The 21,073-nt window shown below is 37.9% G+C and overlaps 1 protein-coding gene across 2 annotated transcripts in view; it reads left to right on the top strand.

Moving 5' to 3' along the window:
• Positions 1 to 285: 285 nt before the first annotated feature.
• GNAO1 (G protein subunit alpha o1) overlaps positions 286 to 21,073 on the top strand; it is a 471,718-nt gene continuing 450,930 nt past the window's right edge. For both annotated transcript variants that reach the window (XM_053700323.1, XM_053700322.1), the window contains exons 1-2: positions 286 to 648; positions 1,798 to 1,840. In XM_053700323.1, the coding sequence (XP_053556298.1) occupies positions 531 to 648; positions 1,798 to 1,840 (161 nt within the window). In that variant the 5' untranslated portion in view covers positions 286 to 530. The remainder of the gene's footprint in view (positions 649 to 1,797; positions 1,841 to 21,073) is intronic.

Genomic DNA, 21,073 nt, shown 5'->3' on the forward strand with positions numbered 1-21,073 from the left:
TTTGCCTGTTTGTGCATATGTATATTGAGATAGGTATGTGATCTTTCTATTTATCTCTCTATCTATATCTAGCCACCTGGATAGATAGATGGATAAATAGATAAAGCTATGCTTTTGCCTGTATGTGCATATGTATGCTTCTGTATAGACACGGTGGAATCAGATATTTGATGGACTCCTGACAGCCGGGGTCACCGAAAGCTCTCGCGCGGAGGGGCGGGGCCTGGGCTAGTGCCCGCTCGCGATCTCACTCGTAGTCTGTCTTCTCTATCGGGCACGCGCCTACTGACGTCAGAGCGGCAGCAAAGAGACAGAGGCTGAGACACCGGGATATCGTGATACTAAGCGACAGTCAAAGCCTGCTAGCTAGCTCGATACACTGAGAGACCGTGGTCATACACAGGGCATTAATACCAGCTTATTCCCGTCTCCAACCGGGATCAGGACCGGGGCAACATCCCCCAACCCACCGGGACTAGGACCCGGGACCCCCGCCCGCTCCCGCCGGACCCGGGACCCCCCGAGCAGTCATGGGCTGCACCCTGAGCGCGGAGGAGAGAGCAGCACTAGAGAGAAGCAAACAGATCGAGAAAAACCTCAAGGAGGATGGGATCAGTGCGGCCAAGGATGTCAAACTACTGCTCCTTGGTGAGATGCACATATAGTTGTCCTTATAATAAAAATATACACATTGATACAAATCACACGTATGTGTTTAAGTTATAATTCTGGTATATTCACACCTGCACTATTCATAGAGAGAGTAGGCATAAAATAATCCTTTATTGTAAATCTACATCTCTGTTCTTTAGTGAGGGGTGGGATCATCACGCCAGTAATGCTACAATATTGCTTCTGGGGAGAAAGAAAATATGCAACCCCAATCAGTTTATATCCTGATAATACATTGTATCCCTGTTAATTTGCCACCTCTGTAATGTATTTAAATATATATTATATGTTGAATGGTGTCAGTATATCTTTGGTGACTATAATGCTATCTTAATAAAAATGGTCACCTTTAAAATGAAAAATACATCCTTTTTTCATACATTTATTGGTGCATTAGGTATACGATTGGCATCAATGTGCTATCAATTATGTAAATGTAGGTGTTGTATAGGTACCATATTAAAAAGCACATCTACTCCTTTAATACACTCCATGGGGCGGGATCTGCAAAGGATGTGTTATTAATTTACTAAGGAGAAAGAAGTATAATATATATATATATATATATATATATATATATATATATATATATATACTATTATACATTGGTGGGGGCGTGGAATTCACAATTTCCAACTGTATAGATTATCAAATAATTATTACCTTGAGACCTTTATGGTATATGAATAAATCTTAATATATGCATTGTGTGTTTGTAATTTGGTTGTCTGTTTAAAACGAAACACATACATGCATACAGACACACACACACATATATATATATATATATATATATATATATATATATATATATATATATATATATATATATATATATATATATTGTAGGCACATGTTGATAGATATTGTACATTAAAGCAAGCTATATGTGTCGTTTTCATTCTGTGCAAGTCAGCTTGGATGTATAAAATGATAAATGATCCTTGTAATCTATTATATGAAATTGAATTTAGAAATGTGTTTAAATCACAAATCAAATGATAAATTTAAAACATAGCAATTTATCATACAAATAAATATGTTTAAATATGTGGTGAACATCTGTCTTTGGGCCCTACTGTTACATACCCAATCTGATGGAGTCTATTCTCTCTGACCCTACAGGGGCCGGGGAATCTGGGAAAAGCACCATCGTGAAGCAGATGAAGTAAGTGCCCTCCCCTCTTCCCTTATGCTGTGTGAGCCGCCATATTTAATGAAGCCTGTCCCGTGCACTGATTATAGGGAGCTGTTCACAGCTTGTGGTGCTGAAACCCCCAGCCCGTAATGAGGATTTAATGCCTTTAGTCAGTATCTCAATCAGTTAACCCCTTGGCTGCCAGAGAAAGCCTGATATGCGGCCCTGTTTTGCAGCCAGGGGGTTAAAGCTCCTTATCGTGTTGGTTGTGTCCTCACTGAGCTGATGGTGTGAGCTTGGTTGGTTATTAGCAACTCGTGTCATTTGCACACCCAGCTGCTGTGACACACGGGCAGTAATTACGCGCTGCTTCGCATAAACACACCATGATTGTTCTCTAGTGTGACAGGATGGCTGAAATAATTACAGTTCCCAGAGAGCCCGACGCCATAGCTTATACAGAGATGGTGGGTAGAGGCGGAGGCAATGCAGGGGGTGAGGGTAGGAAATCGTCAGAATGGTTATTTGGGTTTAATTGCGAGGAATCATAAGTAAATTCAGTTTAGGGGTTCATATAAATAGGTAGATGGTGAATGCATGGTGCTCAGCATATGGGTTTGGAAGTTTGAAATGTATTCTTAGCTTATCTTTAGATGCTTTTCACAGAAATGTATGAAAGAAGTAATGTCAGGTGCTGATAACATAATGGCAATACAGAGGTGCTGATGAGAGTGGCAGTGTAGTGTGACGTTAGGCAATCACAGAGGGGTGGCGAAGATAGATGCTTATCAAATACGTACATTACATGATTAACAAACTACTGATAACAGATAATTGGGGAGACAAGTGTTGATGATGTGGGCATCCCAAGCTTAATTGCTGATCAGTAGGTTGGTTGAGGGCTGTCTCAATTTGTGAGCATTACAGGGTTAACGGTAGGTGCATATCAAAGAGGGTTGGTTAGTATAGTTATTCATCAGTAAAAAACAAAACAAAAAAACTGGGTGTCACAATGGCAGATATTGCCGCGTGTGAGATTTGCATGATTTCTCGTTTTGTTTTCTCCTTTTTTTATTGTAATTCCCCAATGCATAAATTACATGTCTATAGTCCACTTGTTATATCCTTATTTGTAGACCTTTATAAAGATGGCCACCCTTTTTATTGTATTTCTTGATGTCTGATTTTCCTCCCGAGTTAATGTCAAATTGTTAATATAGTATTTTGAAAGTATCACCGAATAGGAGTGTAATGCGAGCGCCATCACTGAATCTTCAAATGTCATTTTACTCACAAGGATGTTGTGCAGTGAGGTTTTAGTGGTGTACATACAGTCAACATATGGCGAGCATTGTTTTACGAAGTGGGGCTTTATGGGATTATTCATTTGTTTTATTGCAGATGGAGGTTGTGCGCTTGGGAAAATGTATTTTATTAGGCCAGTATGCTTGACTGTGGATGCGAGGCATCCGGGTCTCTATACAAATAAATACAAAAATGTGGCAATGGTGCTTTCTTATCATATTTATCACTTTCTACTTGTCCCCGATCCCGGGACTCGCACTGTTCAGGCGGTTGAGGAGATGGACAGCGCCCTGTCGGGGCTTCGGAAATATTCGGGCGGAGTCGGTGGCCTCGCCTCCTCTCGGCTATTTCCGTAGCACATTAGTTGCCGGAATATTCCGAGCAAGCGCGAAGTGTATCGGAAATCGTTGGTTAATTAAATAGTATATGTTATATGTTTGCTTTTGTTCAGATTGGAACATATATATTTAGGAGACATTGTGGGTAATTCGGTTTATTTATTCAATACCTTTTTTGTTCGTTACCCAGTGACTGCCAGAGGCTGATGAAATGCAGCCAGACTTAGAATAAATATTTGTTATCCAAAAGTATAAATGTAGGATTCTGCACTCAATGGTTATTTTGCACGTCTCTGTGGCCGAGTAAATCTGGATGTTAATTTAATACCAGATGTGATTGCTGGAAATTTGGAGGTCAGTGTAGAGAAATGCCAGAAATGAAGGGAAGATCCATTTGTAATTTCCAAGTTGAGGACCCATTCATTATATATTAACAGAGTTTGCTGGTCACATTTACTCAGAAAAACGATGCCCTTTAATTATTGTGTAATGGGATAATCTGATTCCCTTTGTTGCATATTAACTGGGATATTTTTACTTGGTAGAATAAACATCATGTAGTTTCTTTCCTCTTTGTTTAAGGAAAATACAATATATGTGTTTTCTGTGAGTATGGTAAATCTGGTTCAAATATTTGCATAAAAATATATTTTCTAGGCATTTTGTTGGGGATATTAAAATGGCTGCCATTATATTTTTTTCTTTCTTGCATCTGAAAGAGGAAGTTTAAAGTCTCTTACATTTTTTTTAAAGATAGATATTATTGTGTTGAAAAATACAGTTTGTATTATTGTGGTGAGGTTAGTATTATGTGCTCTTTTATATACAAGTTGCACATACATTTTGTTTTGCTTAATGCCCCTTTAAAGGGTCATGATACAGTTTGAGATTGTAATATTAAATGTTGAAAAATTTACAATATACATTTATTCTGCTTTATATTGCTGTAAAATACATTGCTGTGTGTAAAATATTTGCTTGTCCCACCCTCCCCAGAGAATCCTAAAAGCAAATTCTATAATGCAGGTTTCCTTAAAAATACTGCAAATAGCCTAAATCAACTACATACAAGACAGATATTGCTTAGAGCAGTGGACACACCCATTTACAACTAGACCTAATTAACTATAGTAAAGGGAGATAAGATCTCACCAGTATTTTCAAGTAATTAGGAAAGCACGATTAATAATAATGCTGACCGTTTTAAATTCTTTTAATATATTTATTTTGCATTCAGATCTTCTGCAATTCAGTACTTAAAGGGATATGAAATCCAAATTTTTTTTTCATTCGTGATTCAGCATGAGCATACAATTTGAATCAACTTTCCAATTTACTTACATTATATAATTTGCTTTGTTCTCTTTGTATTCTTTGTTAAAATAATACCTAGGTAGACTCAGGAACTGGGCGCTAGCTGCTGATTGGTGGCTGTACATATATGCCTTTGGACATTGGCTTACAGATTAGTTCTGCTAACTCCTAGTAGTGCATTGCTGCTCATTCAATAAAGGATACCATGAAAATAAAGCAAAATTGATCATAGAAGTAAATTGGAATGCTGTTTAAAATTGTATGCTGTATCTGAATATTGATATACATTTTTGGGGTTTCATGTTTCTTTAATTGCTTATACAAACTGTGCACATATAAATTAATTTAATGTGGCTTTCATGGACCTGCCACAATAAAAATCCACCTTCCTCTTTGTGAATTACTCATTTGGCCTTCTTGTGTATACAATCTGAGCCATGTCTCTTTACTTTATGAAGTAATAAAGTGCTTTTTCCTTTTTATATTTGATGAATAAAAACTGTATGATCTATTTCTGTTTGTGGACTGATGAGTACCCCACTGTGTAGTAAAAATATTGGAAGCTTTGTGTGTGGAATGTTAATGCGAGAGCTCCATTTCTGTTTTTGGGACAGTTCTAAGGAAATATTTATATTTATTTAATATTGGTGAACTATTAAGCAGAACCATTGCTCAGTTATTTAGAAAACAAAACAAACTCAATTTAAATGCCTTCATCCTATATGGAAAAATCTGCTGCCTTATGATGAGATGCTTCTTATTTGTGGAAGATTTTTAGAAAATGTGTTTAAAAAGACATCACACAAAGCCAGTGTAGCATTAGGTGACAGTAAGCACCTTGCATGTATCTGTCAATCCTCTTGTGAACAACAGTGACAATTAAGTATTATAAGTGCAATTTGTGCAATTATCTAGTGACAAGTCTGAACAAGAGTACAGAAATCAATGCTAAGACAATCAAGCATTTTGTAATGTAAAAAGCAAATGTTTAAAGAGGCAACTAATGGTAAGGCGTGTTTACCGATAGTTGAAAAGGGGCTTCTACAAGACATACAGTCATTAATGGGAATATTGATATATAATGCTGAGTGGGTATAGTATGCCGGAAATGTATTTTCCAGGGGGATAGATGAATGGGGAGTGCTTTTAAGTGTTGCAGATATTGGTTTGGGAAAACCTGTAAAATTAACCCTTTTTGAAATAACGTTGTCCACAGAGCTGATTCATAAGTGGCTGTTCTTAGTTCCATCCTGGATTGAGATGGCATTGAGTTAAAGGGATAGGAAAGTCAAAATTGAACTTGGATGATTCCAATAAAGCATGTAATTTTCAGACACTTTTACATTCACTTCTATTTTCAAATGTGCTTGGTTCTCTTTATATCCTTTGTTGAAAAAGAATACACACATATCCTACACTAGTGGGAGCTGCTGCTAATTAGTGCCTGCACGCATTTGTCTTTTGTGATTGGTTGACTAGATGTGTTCAGTAGTGCAATGTTGTTCATTCAGCAAAGCTTAACGAGAGAATTAAGCAAATCTGATAATGGACGTAAATTGGAAAGGTGTTTAAAATTGTATGTTCTATCCAAATCATGAAATAAAATGTTGGGGTTTCCTGTCCCTTTACATAGTAATTTTCTGTTTCAGATTGTTTTGTTACTTGTAACACTCACAAACTGGTGTGTGCTGATCTAGACAGATATTCATTAAAGTGATTGTAAACTTTAAGTGTTTGCTGGCTAGTATATCAAATTACTATAAAAAACAGGGGTACTTTCATTGATTATTTTTTTTTAGACGCTTAATTTCTAAAATATTTACCATTTAGAGATGTTAAACACTGCGTCATTCCTTCGCCCGCATTTCCTACTTTATTTAGCTGAGCAGCGATGACAAATCCGGCTTCATCCAATCGTTGCGTGCCCCACTTGGCATCCAACTCATGGGGCACGCAACGATTGGATGAAGCCAGATTTGTGATCGCTCATCTAAATACATTAGGAGATGCAGGCGAAGGAACAGCGCAATGTTTAACATCTCCAAATGGTAAATATTTCAGAAACAAAGTGTCTTTAAAAAAAAAAAAAGAATCAATTAAAGTGCCCCTGTTTTTAATTGTAATGATATAAACTAGCCAGCGCATACTTAAAGTATACAATCACTTTAAAGTATCAATTTTCTGCAATAAGACATTAATGGTCTGTTGCACAGAGTTAAAGGGACAGGGTAGTAATTTTACAAATCTTAATTTTAAAATGCTCATTATTACACCTCTATATTTAAACATTTTATGTGGGATTTGGCTTTAATGTTCTTTTAATATTGTCTGAGTTTGTAAGCAAACTTGTAGCAAATACTTGGGTTCTACAAAATGATTAAGGAACTCAGATTTTATATATGTGTGTGTATATGTGTGTATGTGTATATATGTGTGTATATATATATATATATATATATATATATATATATATATATATATATTTTATTGTGAGAGGGATGGCAGGTCTGAATTAAAGGGACTTTTAAAATAACATTTCTGTATTTGCATAGTATACATCAGCTGTTACATTCTATATTATTACTGATCCAGTCCAGCATATTGAAAACCCTCTAAAGTGTATTTTTTCTGGTCTCATTTGATGTATTTTAAGTTCAGATATAAACCAGCTCTTGTACTGATCTAAGTAATAAGTTAAAGGTAGTTGCAAATAGTGACGACTTGCTGCTTCTGAACTTTCCTCAGTATGCTTTTCAGCAAAAAGAACAAAGTATATTTGAAAATAGAAGAAAACTGAAAATTTGTTTCAAATTTCATGTTTCAGACACTGTAAGTTTAAATTTGACTTTACTGTCCCTTTTATACACAGGCGCATTCACGTTAACACACTAGTGCAAAAGTGGCAAACCTGTCTGAGAGTTTGTGTCCAAATTTCCAACAACCTTCTTAAAAATGTTCTATTGTGCCCATGGTTCCTTTTGTTTAAAAACTTAAAGGGACATTAAAGACATTTCTTAAGGTAAATCCATACAATATATAAGCAAATACTGTAAGGCATCATTTTTAGTGTATGAATTAATAAAATAAAGTGATTGCATGATTGTATCATATCATATAAGATAAATATAAAAGTTTATATGTATAAGCAATTTTGTTTTTAATAGGGGAAAACAGTTTTTTTGTATTAAACTGTGACCACTAGGTGGCAGTAAACTGTGTATTTTAACATCTCTTTGTAAATGGGAATGTAAGGGTTAAGTGATATGGTATTTAAAGGGACAGTCTACACCAGAATTTTTATTGTTTTAAAAGATAGATAATCCCTTTATTACCCATTCCCCAGTTTTGCATAACCAACACAGTTATATTAATATACTTTTAACCTCTGTGATTATCTTGTATCCAAGCCTCTGCAAACTGCCCTTTTATTTCAGTTCTTTTGACAGACTTGCAGTTTAGCCAATCAGTGCCTGCTCCCAGATAACTTCACGTGCATGAGCACAGTGTTATCTATATGAAATACATGAACTAACACCCTCTAGTGGTGAAAAACTGTTAAAATACATTCTGAAAAGAGGTGGCCTTCAAGGTCTAAGAAATTAGCATATGAACCTCCTAGGTTAAGCTTTCAACTAATAATACCAATAGAACAAAGCAAAATTGGTGATAAAAGTAAATTGGAAATTGTTTAAAATTACATGCTCTATCTGAATCATGAAAATTTATTTTGGCCTAGACTGTCCCTTTAAGTAGCAGCATACAGGTGCCCTGTATTAGCATGATTAAGGGTGAATAGCCCGATACGTTGCTTTTGTTTGCTGCTGTGTGCCTACATGCTTTTTGTAAGCTAAAAGAAAATAAATGACATAAAGACAAGAACTTTTCCTCTTTATTTGGTGCTGTGGACTCTTGCTGTTGTACAACCATAAAATAAAGTAAGGCATCATTTTTATAGAGTGTATGGATTCATAAAATAAAGTATTACAGTGTAAAAGTAAAGCCAGCTGTGTTATAGGAGATGTAGACATTGGTGGCAGTGTGTACTAAAACAGGCCACTATAATTAATGTCAATATGTGTATATAAGCATGCAGTATATGTTGTGTAATATTTGCCCTGTCAACTGCATTTGCCCATGCTGTGCCTTTAATAGTCACTGCAGCTACATGACAGTGAACTTATCCATAGGCTGCTGCATGTAGGAAATTGTAGTTTCCCTGGTGAGTCCTGAAAAGATGCATTAGGCTGCCTGGGTCAGTAATAGCCAAATGAAAGCAACCACTATTGTGTTTAACCAAGAGGCACATTTCCAGCATATGTTTTTTTCCGGTGACACCTTGGGTATAGGTGCCATTGATTTGGCATCCCTGCACTAGTTGCTGTTTTCACATTGGTGTAAAACAAACACTGATGGCTATCAGCAGATTAATGTCACAGGTATAACAGAGTGCATGGAGATAACCCAGTGATAACTGTCAGACTGTGGGTACAGTACTACTGTTCTAATAATTAATACAATGCAACAGACAGCCTAGCCATTGGCATGGTGATAGATCATAAAATGTTGGTGTAACAGAAGATATTTAATGACTTATCACTTAAACACAAAGTAATCTATAACGGAACAGCAAATCATTTTTTTTAAAGGAGTATTTGTTTTATAAACTAAAATTCACAGTATATGCATTTTGTGATTGGCTGATGACATGGGGAGGGAAAATGGAACTAACTTTTGAATTTGTCTGAATATAAATCTACTACTTATTAGAAATTCAGACTAAGGGCCTGAAGATTAAAAACTCACCAGAATGAAGAGAACCACACAAAATCTTTCAGGAGGGGTTCTTTTGAGCATTATATTGTAACGTATGTGTCTCTCCTTCACATCTAGAACCTGCATAGTGAGATAAACAGCTCTCAAGCTAACATTTGCCTTTCTAAATTTCTTTGAGAGACTTCACAGTACTGATGAGATGTTTTGGATAATCTCACCATAGCGGAGATCTTTAGATTACTGGGCCCAAAGTTATTGCTTGTATCACTATTATGCATTTGCTGATTACTCAATTGATAATTAACATCCTCATACACATTTCTTGCTTTAGCAGTAATGGCTTTCAATGAGGTATTTTACTATATCATCAAAAGTTTAATTAGTTACAGAACACGCAGAATGGTTTTCAAACATAGTTGAGTTAAATTGGCTATATATCATTTCCAAAATTCCCATGTAGAATCAAACATAATAGTGATCTACACTTGAAACATAGTTTATTTACAGTAGGGAGTAAACTAGGGACTAGAACAGACTGCTGTTAGCTTGTTGGTGTAACATTTATAAAGTTGTTAGGATTATTAAGGGTTAGCAAGTGCTGGGAATCAGAAAGCCACAACTCCTATAATTTTACTTCTAGATCTGTTATATGGTGAATCTTCACATCTCTTGTTTTTGTTTGAAAAAAATGTGTTTTTCCCACACTCCCTGGAGAGGTTAGAAAGCAAATTCTGTAACCTAGTTTTTTTTCCAAATGCGGCAAATCAATAGCCGGTTTAGACCATTTGCAGCATTTGGAAGAAAATCTAGGTTACAGAATTAGATTTTTGGTCTCTTTAGGGAGTGTAGGACAAGCGCAATTTTACACAAGTATCCATTCATTATTCTGCCGACTTTAATTTAGATTTGTCAGCCCCTGCTTATCGGCATATAGTTTGGCGCATGATGATCTGCTATCGTTACTATGGTGTTTGCTGTAATTTATAAGAGGGTTGACAGATTTACTTGAAGTTTAGGAGTAAAGACCTGGCTTAATACATTTTTGCAAAATACAAGTTGGTGTAACTTTCAGATAGGGATTGCTGTTTGCCTAAGACATGTAATACTCCTTTTTTAGAATGATATGACTTGCTAAGCACACAAAGGAAAGCTCAATGAATTGATTGTATTTATTATATATATATATATATCTTTGATGCATTACAAATAACATATTCAAATAAAAATGTATATATTTCATCATATATAGTGCTAAATTTGAGTTATTTTGCTATATTCTCATATAGGGCTTGATGTTCTAAACATCGCCAAGCCAGTGAGAAATGCTTATTTGTCTGGTCAGTCTTGCAAATCGCCCACTGGGTGAAACGTTATAAATAGTGGGCTGACTCCTCATTGTGCAGATGAGTGGCAGTGTACTATTCATGTGTACTATTCATAGGATAGTCTAGGGCTTGCTGCATTTTGAACAATCCAACTGCATTGCAAGTGAATGTGGATCTTGGCAGTGTGGTGAGTTTCATATTTAAACATATACTGAGTGTTCAGTAAATATAAAAAAATGGTTTCTGTTAAGTAAGAGTTCACATAATCTATGTGCAAACTAAGTTTCACTGTATCCTCAGTAGATCTCTTAAAATTGGTAATCTCACCACTAACAGGCTGGTGAGACGGGTATGTGTGAAAATGTTTACCTAAACTGGAGGATATAATTTAGAACCTTAGAAATTTCCGGCGATGTTTCTCCGTTATAATATACTGGTTACTCCCATGAAACCCCTATATATTCGCTATGTATGTGATCACCTTTATTACCATTATTAATAATAAAAAAGCTTATTAATAAACGTGTATGAACTTGTATTGTAACAAGAGGTTGAGTTTTGGGTCACACGTAAATTCTGTTTGTAGGGATCATTTACATTATACCTCATTGCATGTAGCGATACTGCTTTTAACATTCCGCCAGTGGCAGAGAACCCTGGCCTCCCACTGTGAAGTACAGTAAAACGCTTCTTGGTGAGACTTCCTTCTAACAATAATTTCATCCGTTTAGAACATTTCACCTGCAATATTGATCCCCATCCGCATATCTTTATATTATAGCGCAATTGTGAAGTTGCTTACAACATTGGGTCCATAGTGTGTTTTGTGTTATTAGCCACAGACTATCACTGGCTTTAGTTCTGCTTTCTATCTCCAACTGAGTCAGCTTGTCTTGAAAATTGTTTTTTACAATGAGTTTTCCTCCCATGTTAAGAGAAGCAGTCCATTGAATTCCATAATATTGAACACTAATATTAATAACGTCATTTTCAAAATGTGTTTGAAACATTTGCAGACAGTATTCTGTGCACTTCTAAGTGTATTATTTTATAGTCTTTTGTGCATACATGACCTGCCAAGCCCTTAATGTTCTTATTTGTTTGACTTTCAGCTATCAAAATATATTATTTTTTCATGAATATTCTATAAAAAAAGATATTAAGAATCTTCTTTAGTAATAATGGATTAGTGCATAAAATGTCATTAAAGGGACACTAAACTCAGTTTTTTTCTTTAATGATTCAGATAGAGCATGCAATTTTAAGCATCTTTCTATTTACTCCTATTGTCAATTTTCTTCGTTCTCATGCTATCTTTATTTAAAAAGCATGAATGTGATGCATAGGAGCCGGCCCATTTTTGGTTGAGAACCTGGGTTATGCTTGCTTATTGGTGGGTAAATGTCAGCCTCCAATAAATAAGCGCTATCCATGGTGCTGAACCTAAAATGGGCTGGCTGCTAAGATTTACATTCATGATTTTCAAATAAAGATAGCAAGAGAACAAAGAAAAAATGATAATAGGAGTAAATTTAGAAAGTTGCTTAAAATTGCATGCTCTGAGTCATGAAAGAAAAAAATTGGGTTCAGTCTCCCTTTAACCCCTTAACGACCAACGACGTAGGGTACGTCCTGCAAAAAAATGCAAGGACGTACCCCATACGTTGTTGGTCTTTGAAAGCAGTGGAAGCGATCCTGATAGCTTCCAGCTGCTTTCATGTTATTGCAGTAATGCCTCAATATTGAGGCATCCTGCAATAACTGTTTTTAGCCATCCGATGCAGAGAGAGCCACTCTGTGGCCCTCTCTGCATCGGCTATCGATAGCCGTTACCGTTGGTGGGTGGGAGCTCATCCAGGGAGGCGGGTGGGCAGTTATTGGTGGAGGAGGGGGGAGGGATCTTGTGCGGGCGCGTGCACGGGCGCGCACGTGCACGTGAGATCTATGCAAACAGCATCAATATGCTGTAGATCTGGAGGGTGGGAGAGAGGACTGGGGAGGGTGGGATTTTCAAATCAAGGCATCTGGGAGAGGGTGGGGGGTTGGATGTTGAGGGGGGGGGCAGCTACACTACAAAAATATTTAATAAAATAAAAAAATTTAAATACATTATTATTTTTCAAACTGCCAGTACCCAATATGGTGCACAATAAAGGCATGGGGGGGGGGGGGGGGTTAAAGAGCTGTTTGGGGGGGGGGGATCAGGGAGGTTGGGGGCTAAGGGGGGTCCTACACAGCAGAAGAATTTTTTTTTTAAAAAAAAACCTAAAACCCCCCAAAAAACTTATTTTAGTACTGGCAGACTTTCTGCCAGTACTTAAGATGGCGGGGACAATTGTGGGGTGGGGGAGGGAAGGGAGCTGTTTGGGAGGGATCAGGGGGTGGGATGTGTCAGGTGGGAGGCTGACCTCTACACTAAAGCTAAAATTAACCCTGCAAGCTCCCTACAAGCTACCTAATTAACTCCTTCACTGCTAGACATAATATACGTGTGATGCGCAGCGGCATTTAGCGACCTTCTAACTACCAAAAAGCAACGCCAAAGCCATATATGTCTGCTATTTCTGAACAAAGGGGATCCCAGAGAAGCATTTACAACAATTTGTGCCATAATTGCACAAGCTGTTTGTAAATAATTTCAGTGAGAAACCTAAAATTGTGAAATATTTAAAGTTTTTTTTAATTTGATCGCATTTGGCGGTGAAATGGTGGCATGAAATATACCAAAATGGGCCTAGATCAATACTTGGGGTTGTTTACTACACTACACTAAAGCTAAAATTAACCCTACAAGCTCCCTAATTAACCCCTTCACTGCTGCGCATAATACACGTGTGGTGCGCAGTGGCATTTAGCGGCCTTCTAATTACCAAAAAGCAACGTAAAAGCCATATATGTCTGCTATTTCTGAACAAAGGGGATCCCAGAGAAGCATTTAAAACCATTTGTGCAATAATTGCACAAGCTGTTTGTAAATAATTTCAGTGAGAAACCTAAAGTTTGTGAAAAAATTTGTGAAAAAGTGAACTTTTTTTTTTTATTTGAACGCATTTGGCGGTGAAATGGTGGCATGAAATATACCAAAATGGGCCTAGATCAATACTTTGGGATGTCTTCTAAATATATATATATATATATATATATATATATATATATATATATATATATATATATATACATGTTAAAGGATATTCAGGGATTCCTGACAGATATCAGTGTCCCAATGTAACTAGCGCTAATTTTGAAAAAATTGCTACTTTCTCCAACATAGGTGTGTCCGGTCCACGGCGTCATCCTTACTTGTGGGATATTCTCTTCCCCAACAGGAAATGGCAAAGAGCCCAGCAAAGCTGGTCACATGATCCCTCCTAGGCTCCGCCTTCCCCAGTCATTCTCTTTGCCGTTGTACAGGCAACATCTCCACGGAGATGGCTTAGAGTTTTTTGGTGTTTAACATTAATAGACTCCTTAGAAATGAGGATTTTTCTGACAGAGGCCAGAAAATCAAAACTTCTAAACTCTTGTCAAGTACTTCATTCTGTTCCTCTTCCTTCCATAGCGCAGTGCATGGAAGTAATAGGTTTGATGGTCGCGGCAATGGACATAGTTCCTTTTGCGCGAATTCATCTGAGACCATTACAACTGTGCATGCTCAGTCAGTGGAATGGGGATTATACAGACTTGTCTCCGACGATACAAGTAGATCAGAGGACCAGAGATTCACTCCGTTGGTGGCTGTCCCTGGACAACCTGTCACAGGGGATGAGCTTCCGCAGACCAGAGTGGGTCATTGTCACGACCGACGCCAGTCTGGTGGGCTGGGGCGCGGTCTGGGGACTCCTGAAAGCTCAGGGTCTTTGGTCTCGGGAAGAATCTCTTCTCCCGATAAATATTCTGGAACTAAGAGCGATATTCAATGCTCTCAAGGCTTGGCCTCAGCTTGCAAAGGCCAAATTCATACGGTTTCAATCGGACAACATGACGACTGTTGCGTACATCAACCATCAGGGGGGAACAAGGAGTTCCCTGGCGATGGAAGAAGTGACCAAAATTATTCAATGGGCGGAGTCTCACTCCTGCCACTTGTCTGCAATCCACATTCCAGGAGTGGAAAATTGGGAAGCGGATTTTCTGAGTCGTCAGTCATTTCATCCGGGGGAGTGGGAACTCCATCCGGAAATCTTTGCCCAAATTACTCAGTTGTGGGGCATTCCAGACATGGATCTGATGGCCTCTCGTCAGAACTTCAAGGTTCCTTGCTACGGGTCCAGATCCAGGGATCCCAAGGCGACTCTAGTAGATGCACTAGTAGCACCTTGGACCTTCAAACTAGCGTATGTATTCCCACCGTTTCCTCTCATCCCCAGGCTGGTAGCCAGGATCTATCAGGAGAGGGCATCGGTGATCTTGATAGCTCCTGCGTGGCCACGCAGGACTTGGTATGCAGACCTGGTGAATATGTCATCGGCTCCACCATGGAAGCTACCTTTGAGACGGGACCTTCTTGTTCAAGGTCCGTTCGAACATCCGAATCTGGTCTCACTCCAACTGACTGCTTGGAGATTGAACGCTTGATTTTATCAAAGCGAGGGTTCTCAGATTCTGTCATTGATACTCTTGTTCAGGCCAGAAAGCCTGTAACTAGAAAAATCTACCATAAAATATGGAAAAGATATATCTGTTGGTGTGAATCTAAAGGATTCCCTTGGGACAAGATAAAAATTCCTAAGATTCTATCCTTTCTTCAAGAAGGTTTGGAGAAAGGATTATCTGCAAGTTCTTTGAAGGGACAGATTTCTGCTTTGTCTGTGTTACTTCACAAAAAGCTGGCAGCTGTGCCAGATGTTCAAGCTTTTGTTCAGGCTCTGGTTAGAATCAAGCCTGTTTACAAACCTTTGACTCCTCCTTGGAGTCTCAATTTAGTTCTTTCAGTCCTTCAGGGGGTTCCGTTTGAACCCTTACATTCCGTTGATATTAAGTTATTATCTTGGAAAGTTTTGTTTTTGGTTGCAATTTCTTCTGCTAGAAGAGTTTCAGAGTTATCTGCTCTGCAGTGTTCTCCTCCTTATCTGGTGTTCCATGCAGATAAGGTGGTTTTGCGTACTAAACCTGGTTTTCTTCCGAAAGTTGTTTCTAACAAAAACATTAACCAGGAGATAGTCGTACCTTCTTTGTGTCCGAATCCAGTTTCAAAGAAGGAACGTTTGTTGCACAATTTGGATGTAGTTCGTGCTCTAAAATTCTATTTAGATGCTACAAAGGATTTTAGACAAACATCTTCCTTGTTTGTTGTTTATTCTGGTAAAAGGAGAGGTCAAAAAGCAACTTCTACCTCTCTCTCTTTTTGGCTTAAAAGCATCATCAGATTGGCTTACGAGACTGCCGGACGGCAGCCTCCTGAAAGAATCACAGCTCATTCCACTAGGGCCGTGGCTTCCACATGGGCCTTCAAGAACGAGGCTTCTGTTGATCAGATATGTAAGGCAGCGACTTGGTCTTCTCTGCACACTTTTACTAAATTTTACAAATTTGATACTTTTGCTTCTTCTGAGGCTATTTTTGGGAGAAAGGTTTTGCAAGCCGTGGTGCCTTCCATCTAGGTGACCTGATTTGCTCCCTCCCTTCATCCGTGTCCTAAAGCTTTGGTATTGGTTCCCACAAGTAAGGATGACGCCGTGGGCCGGACACACCTATGTTGGAGAAAACAGAATTTATGTTTACCTGATAAATTACTTTCTCCAACGGTGTGTCCGGTCCACGGCCCGCCCTGGTTTTTTAATCAGGTCTGATAATTTATTTTCTTTAACTACAGTCACCACGGTATCATATGATTTCTCCTATGCAAATATTCCTCCTTTACGTCGGTCGAATGACTGGGGAAGGCGGAGCCTAGGAGGGATCATGTGACCAGCTTTGCTGGGCTCTTTGCCATTTCCTGTTGGGGAAGAGAATATCCCACAAGTAAGGATGACGCCGTGGACCGGACACACCGTTGGAGAAAGTAATTTATCAGGTAAACATAAATTCTGTTTTTATTTAGTGCCCTATAACTTGCAAAAAATGCAAGGAACATGTAAACATTGGGTATTTCTAAACTCAGGACAAAATTTAGAAACTATTTAGCATGGGTGTTTTTGGGTGGTTGTAGATGTGCAACAGATTTTGGGGGTCAAAGTTTGAAAAAATTGTTTTTTTCCATTTTTTCCTCATATTTTATAAAAAATTTTTAATAGTAAATTATAAGATATGATGAAAATAATGGTATCTTTAGAAAGTCCATTTAATGGCGAGAAAAACGCTATATACCGGTAATATGTTTAGGTACAGTAAATGAGTAAGAGGAAAATTACAGCTAAACACAAACACCGCAGAAATGTAAAAATAGCCTTGGTCCCAAACGGTCAACAAATCGAAAAGTGCTCCGGTCACTAAGGGGTTAAAGAGCCACAAAAGTCTTCAAAGCAACTAAGCTCTGCAAAATGTATTTTTCAGTCTTTAGGGGCTTTTATATACTTTTGACACTTGTGGTAAAATCCATATGTGTCCTTTAGTGCTGCAACATAACTGGCTATAGGTTCTGTGCATGGCACCGCTGACATCACTGTGGGCTTGTGTGTAAGTAACACAGTACTGTTCTGTAGTAAATACATCTGTCACCTTCTCTGTCACTGCAGGTCTCATTAGGTCGCTGCATATCTGTAGCTCTTGATAAAAAAAAAAAAAAAAAAAAGTTGAAAGGAAAATTACTGTGCCTTATACCTTATTTCTCAAATGCAATTGAAATCAATAAAATCAGTTAAACTCTGCATTATTCTTTTTAATCTTTGAATAGTAATCGTATGACTCACAGCAACCATTCTTTTAGTTTTTGAGTAATACAAATCAGCTGGTTAATAAATTCTTCCTTCTCCCCCCCCCCCCCCATTTCAGCCAGTAAGAGCTGATTGCTGTTTCCTCTAGTAATACCAAAAGCAGGCACAGTCTAAGGGCTAGATCAGGGGTCAGCAACATTGGCATCCCCAGATGTTTTGGAACTACATGTCCCATGATGCTGAGACACTCTTTAGGCTGTCTGAGCATCATGGGAAATGTAGTTCCAAAACATCTGGAGTGCCAAGGTTGCTGACCCCTAGGCTAGATGATCAAAAACTCGACAGCATGGACAGAAATCTTGCAAAATATTTGGGGACTTTTCTTGAGTATTATATTGTAATATAGATGTTTGTCTTTCACATGCAGAGTCCTGTGTAGTAAGATAAACAGCTCTCACACTAACATTTGCAGTTCTAAAATGATTTAAGGAACCTCACAGTACTGATGAGATGTCTTGGATTACCTTGCCAGAGAAGAGAGCTTTAGATCATCTTGACCTGAAATGCATAGTGAGAAATAGAATCCTAAATGAAATTGCAATTCAGCACTTTCCCCAAACTAATTTATGTGATGCACAGTAATGAAGCAGCTTTCTAGCAAACTCTTATTAGTCTAACTAAAGGTGACCAGTGTTTTTTGTTTTTTTTAAAAACACTGCCCCTTTGTCCTCAGATTTTTATTTTTTTTATTGAGGTTTTTCACAAACATGAAAATACATATCAGGTGCTATAACCTATACAACAACGTTTTCATAAAGCATATTACATTGATATATTTCATAAAAAATACTAAAAGAATACTAGAATGTGAGCATCTGAAACCTCTATTTTTTCCATTTTCTAAATAGCTTTTGTGGGACTAATGAGCTGGTCACCTTTGGGCCAATTGCTTTAGGTAACACTGATAAACTTAGTTAGTCCAATTTATGTCCTTATCAGGACTATTAATACATAATATATCAGGGCGGGTCCAACTATGAACCCTAGCATATGATTATGATTTGGGTAATTATATAATATAACAGCGGGTAAGCACCGCTTAACCTTAAAATAAGGGAGATATGGGGGGGGGGGGGAGGGGTTCAAATTATATCAAAACATTCAATAAAAGCTCCTGTTTTAGTGTATGCAGGCAGGACATATATTCAAATAAAGATCTGGACATAGGGAAAGAGAGCAATAGGACAATAGGATATATCAATTTTCCACAATCATATAGTCTCAGGAATTTGACCCCTCAAGTATAGGAGCAATACAGGCAAGGAAAAACTATGTCACTAACATATTAAAAATTAAGGCATCAAGACACTCTATCATATGTATTTCACAAAAATTAGTACCTCAAACTGGCAGTCGGTCAAAACCAATAGATACCTTCCCTGTCCAAAACAACAACCCTCCTACCCCTGCCGGCTAGGGAAAAAAGGAGGATCAACGTTCCAACATATACAGCGGAGGGGAAAATAAGGCTCAATGCAATGTAATATGAAACAAAACTCCCCTCAACTGCAAAAGGTAGGGTATGAGGCACTATACTATATAGCTTTATTATATACCATCTCTATAGGGGCTTTAAAATAATGACACTTTTGTGATGTTAGTCCTAAATGGAAATAGCATATATGTAGTACATAAAGAAGCCTTTGAAAGATATAGTAGCTGATGACATGTGTGTATGTGTGTGTGTATATATATATATATATATATATATATATATATATATATATATATATATATATATATATAGCAATAACGTATAGTGAATAGTAAACAGATAGGCAGATACCTATATACAGAGCATCTATTCTGCTATTGTAACTAATATGTAGAACATATATAGCAGGCATATAACTTATGAAATGCATAATAACTGTTCCAGTCATTCACCTCTGACTGTAAATTAGATATACACTTATCCCAGCTAATCTACTAGCCAGTGTAACATTTGAAAATATTAGAACCTGATCTATGCGGTAAGGACAATTCTAATAGTACAATAATAATAAAGGCAAGAGTGAAAAGTGAGTTCCTTGTTGTCATAAATCATATACTCCTTAATACTTAACTAAATGTTATCATTAAAATACGACAGAGTATTCATTGTTGTCTAGCAATATTATACTGGTTCTATGTTTAGGTTCAATATGCCTTTAATAACTTAGGTACGTCTATCAATTAGTTTGATTATTCTCAGTGTCCCGTTCTTCAAATTGCCAGATCATGATGCTGGATACCATATCTCTCTCAACATAGGTCAAATTATATCAGTTCACATATACAATGTGAAGACACAAAATACGCTGTGAGAGACTGCTGTACTGCCACTTACTACCCGATCCCTGTAGGAGTATCTGCGAACCAGCTATCAACACAACGAATGTGGGGTCCCATCCCGTTCCTGTGAGCATGTAGAGTCTTACAAGAGAACTGATCTTGGGGCAGCAAGCAGCAGAGTTCTGTATGTCCAAAGCAAACTTCTTCAGAGAGATGGCCATGCCACCAGTGCTTCAGTACCTCTGCGCATAGTCCTATAGTCGTGGATCCATGGAGCATAACAGGGAGTTCAAAAGAGGGGTCGGCCGCCCCCTCCGTAGTACACATACAGTAACGCTTAGAGTTGCAGGCCTGAGCTCTTCTGCACGTCTTATCCCAACCTCCTTGAGCTACTATTTGCAGGACGAGTCGGACACCTCTAAGTGTTGGCTTACCCATCTGAAGGCCACCGATAGAACCTGGTGCTGCAGGTAAGTTAGTATATGGCGACTCCCAAGACTGAGCAGTACATGAAATCACATTGAGTGACCAGGCTGGAAGTCAATCTATGGAATGAGGTAACGGCTTCTCAGAGGAGCACACGTCTTTGATCGGACCAGCACTCACCACACAAAAGTTCCGGGCTCGGAGAAGAGCAAATTGGCATGGCAAACTCTGAGTGCAAAGAAACAAGCAAGTCCTCCATTTTGCTGCAATATGCTGCTTCAAATTTTTCCAGCGCCATTTTGATGTCATGATAGGATTCCTCCATTGCTCGTTACGTTCTCCGTGATAATGTAGTTAGTTAGATAATCCAGTTTCTCTGGGTGAAGTACAGCGTTCTTTAGTCTTGCTCCAAAGGGTAGATGTTATATACCAGCGACAGAGATATATGAATGGTGATATGAGTAGGTCGCTCACCAGCCGATAAAACTGTTAGGACCATAGTTACAGAGCAAACTTCTTATTACCTTCAGTGCCCCAATAGATAGCTTAGAGTCTTATGTTTTAGAGTTGCAATTTATAGTAGAACTCTATAAAATAACCATATTTAATGAAATATAGCTTAAGGAGCTCATATGA

This window comes from Bombina bombina, chromosome 1 (genome assembly GCF_027579735.1).
Source record: "Bombina bombina isolate aBomBom1 chromosome 1, aBomBom1.pri, whole genome shotgun sequence".
Lineage (NCBI taxonomy): Eukaryota > Metazoa > Chordata > Amphibia > Anura > Bombinatoridae > Bombina > Bombina bombina.